Source organism: Austrofundulus limnaeus, unplaced genomic scaffold (assembly GCF_001266775.1).
Source record: "Austrofundulus limnaeus strain Quisiro unplaced genomic scaffold, Austrofundulus_limnaeus-1.0 Scaffold52, whole genome shotgun sequence".
NCBI classification, from domain to species: domain Eukaryota; kingdom Metazoa; phylum Chordata; class Actinopteri; order Cyprinodontiformes; family Rivulidae; genus Austrofundulus; species Austrofundulus limnaeus.
This window is the reverse complement of record NW_013952454.1, coordinates 2,364,768-2,366,487: the sequence shown is the minus strand read 5'-3', so window position 1 is coordinate 2,366,487 and position 1,720 is coordinate 2,364,768. Positions and strand designations below refer to the sequence as shown.

General features: G+C 40.6%; 1 protein-coding gene across 3 annotated transcripts in view; it reads right to left on the bottom strand.

The window, feature by feature from the left end:
- The window catches only part of nbeal2 (neurobeachin-like 2), a 75,703-nt gene that overhangs the window by 11,871 nt on the left and 62,112 nt on the right, over positions 1 to 1,720 (bottom strand). For all 3 annotated transcript variants that reach the window (XM_014008793.1, XM_014008794.1, XM_014008795.1), the window contains 4 exons: positions 1,047 to 1,154; positions 874 to 969; positions 670 to 794; positions 454 to 594 (listed from right to left, as the gene is read on the bottom strand). In XM_014008793.1, the coding sequence (XP_013864247.1) occupies positions 454 to 594; positions 670 to 794; positions 874 to 969; positions 1,047 to 1,154 (470 nt within the window). The remainder of the gene's footprint in view (positions 1 to 453; positions 595 to 669; positions 795 to 873; positions 970 to 1,046; positions 1,155 to 1,720) is intronic.

Sequence of the window (1,720 nt, the reverse complement as noted above, 5' to 3'; positions counted from 1 at the left end):
AAGGTTAATTTACTGGAGAAATATGTAAATGTAAAATGTAAGAATTGTTGCTCAAGGAGTTAAACTTTTTTTATGTTTTTGTAATTTGGAGACTATTTTTGACTGAATTTATTTACTTGAGAAAAAGGGGCAGCTATAATAAGATTTTTTCTTCTTCTGCTACCTTTCCTTTCCTTTATGATTTATATTTTTATTGCATATTGAATTTATGTTGTTTTTAAAGAAATTATTACATTTAAAAAAAAGTAAAAAAAATCTGTCTATGAAAGAGGCGGACCCTGAATTTGGGCACAGCCCTCGTTTGCTTCGGCTAAGATCGGTTAGCTGAGGGGCCATCTTTAATCGGCTCCAATTTTTACTCAAATCTAATTATTTTCTGAGAGTTTCAGCGAAATATACTCAGCGAGACATTTTGATGATAGTGCTAACAAACAAACGCACACTCATCCTCACCTTCCACTCTGCAGCTGGATGTGCAGCGTGGTGAACGGCTCCATTCGGATCATGTAGTGCATGACTCCGGCTGCGTTGGAGTAGTGTGTGCCATAGTGGAATTTGTCGATGGTGCCTGTCGGGTCCTCGAAGCTCTCATACCTAAAACAAACAAACAGACACAAATATTAGGATTCCTGCAGCAATCCTCACGCCTCGTCATGCTAGCGTCCTTACTTTTCTTTGACGCACAGCGCGTGGCGCGAGTTGACCACACCTATGGGTTTAGACAGGTCTCTGAAAACCAAGGGGTCCTCCAGATCCAGGACGGAGGAGGTGTAGTCACACAGAACCCAGGGGAACTGCAGGGGGAACAGAACACACAGCTGTGTGAGCGAGCTCACGTTGGCTGAACGTACACAGACGTGACGGCGGGCTCACCACAGGGTACTGAGACAGGTCGTTGTACGTGCGCCCGGCGATGGTGTTCAGCTGCATCAGGTACTCGAAGTTGGAGATTTCTCGACAAACCCATTTCTGTCAACGTCAGGTGGTTAGGTCAGGTGGGTGAAACGAAAACGAGGCAGAAAATAATAAATCAATCAATCAGAGACCTGAGTGAGGCCAGAGGCCTTCAGGAGCTCCTGAGGGGAGCGGGAGCCAAAATAAAACAGGTTCGGGGGTCGCAGGCCGAGGATCCTCGAGTACACCTTGTTCCGTACCTGAAAGAGGGGAGAGATCAGGAATTTTACAGCTTTTAGCAGCTTTTGTTTTATATAATTACTAGGGATGCACAATATATCTGCATTAATATTGGTATCGGCCGATATTGGTCATTTTTTAGAATATCGTTACTGGTTCGATATGTAAAACTGGGCCGATATTAACATCCGATATTTATTTCCCACTTTTTAACTTTGTGTTTCTGTTTTGGGAGGAATAACTGAAGTAGAGAGCCAAGTCAGAAGTCTGGTTGTTTATTTACAATATCAAAAAAAGACACAAGTGTGTTTGTGCGTATATATATAATATAATTTGTGTGTTTGTGTAAACATCGGTTACACAAAGTAAATAATCGGGAGTTGGCTGTCATGATTAGAACTGATTGTTGGGTTTAGAGTGTTGACTTTTAGTGTTTTTGCAATTAATGTGTCAAAACTTTTTATAGTAGTTAATTGAGAAGTTAAAAATAGCTTTTGGTTTGTTTAAATATAAATATTGTCTGCAAAAGGTTTTTAATTATTAGGGAGCGTTGCTGCTTTACCTGTATAATTAAAATTGTTTACAA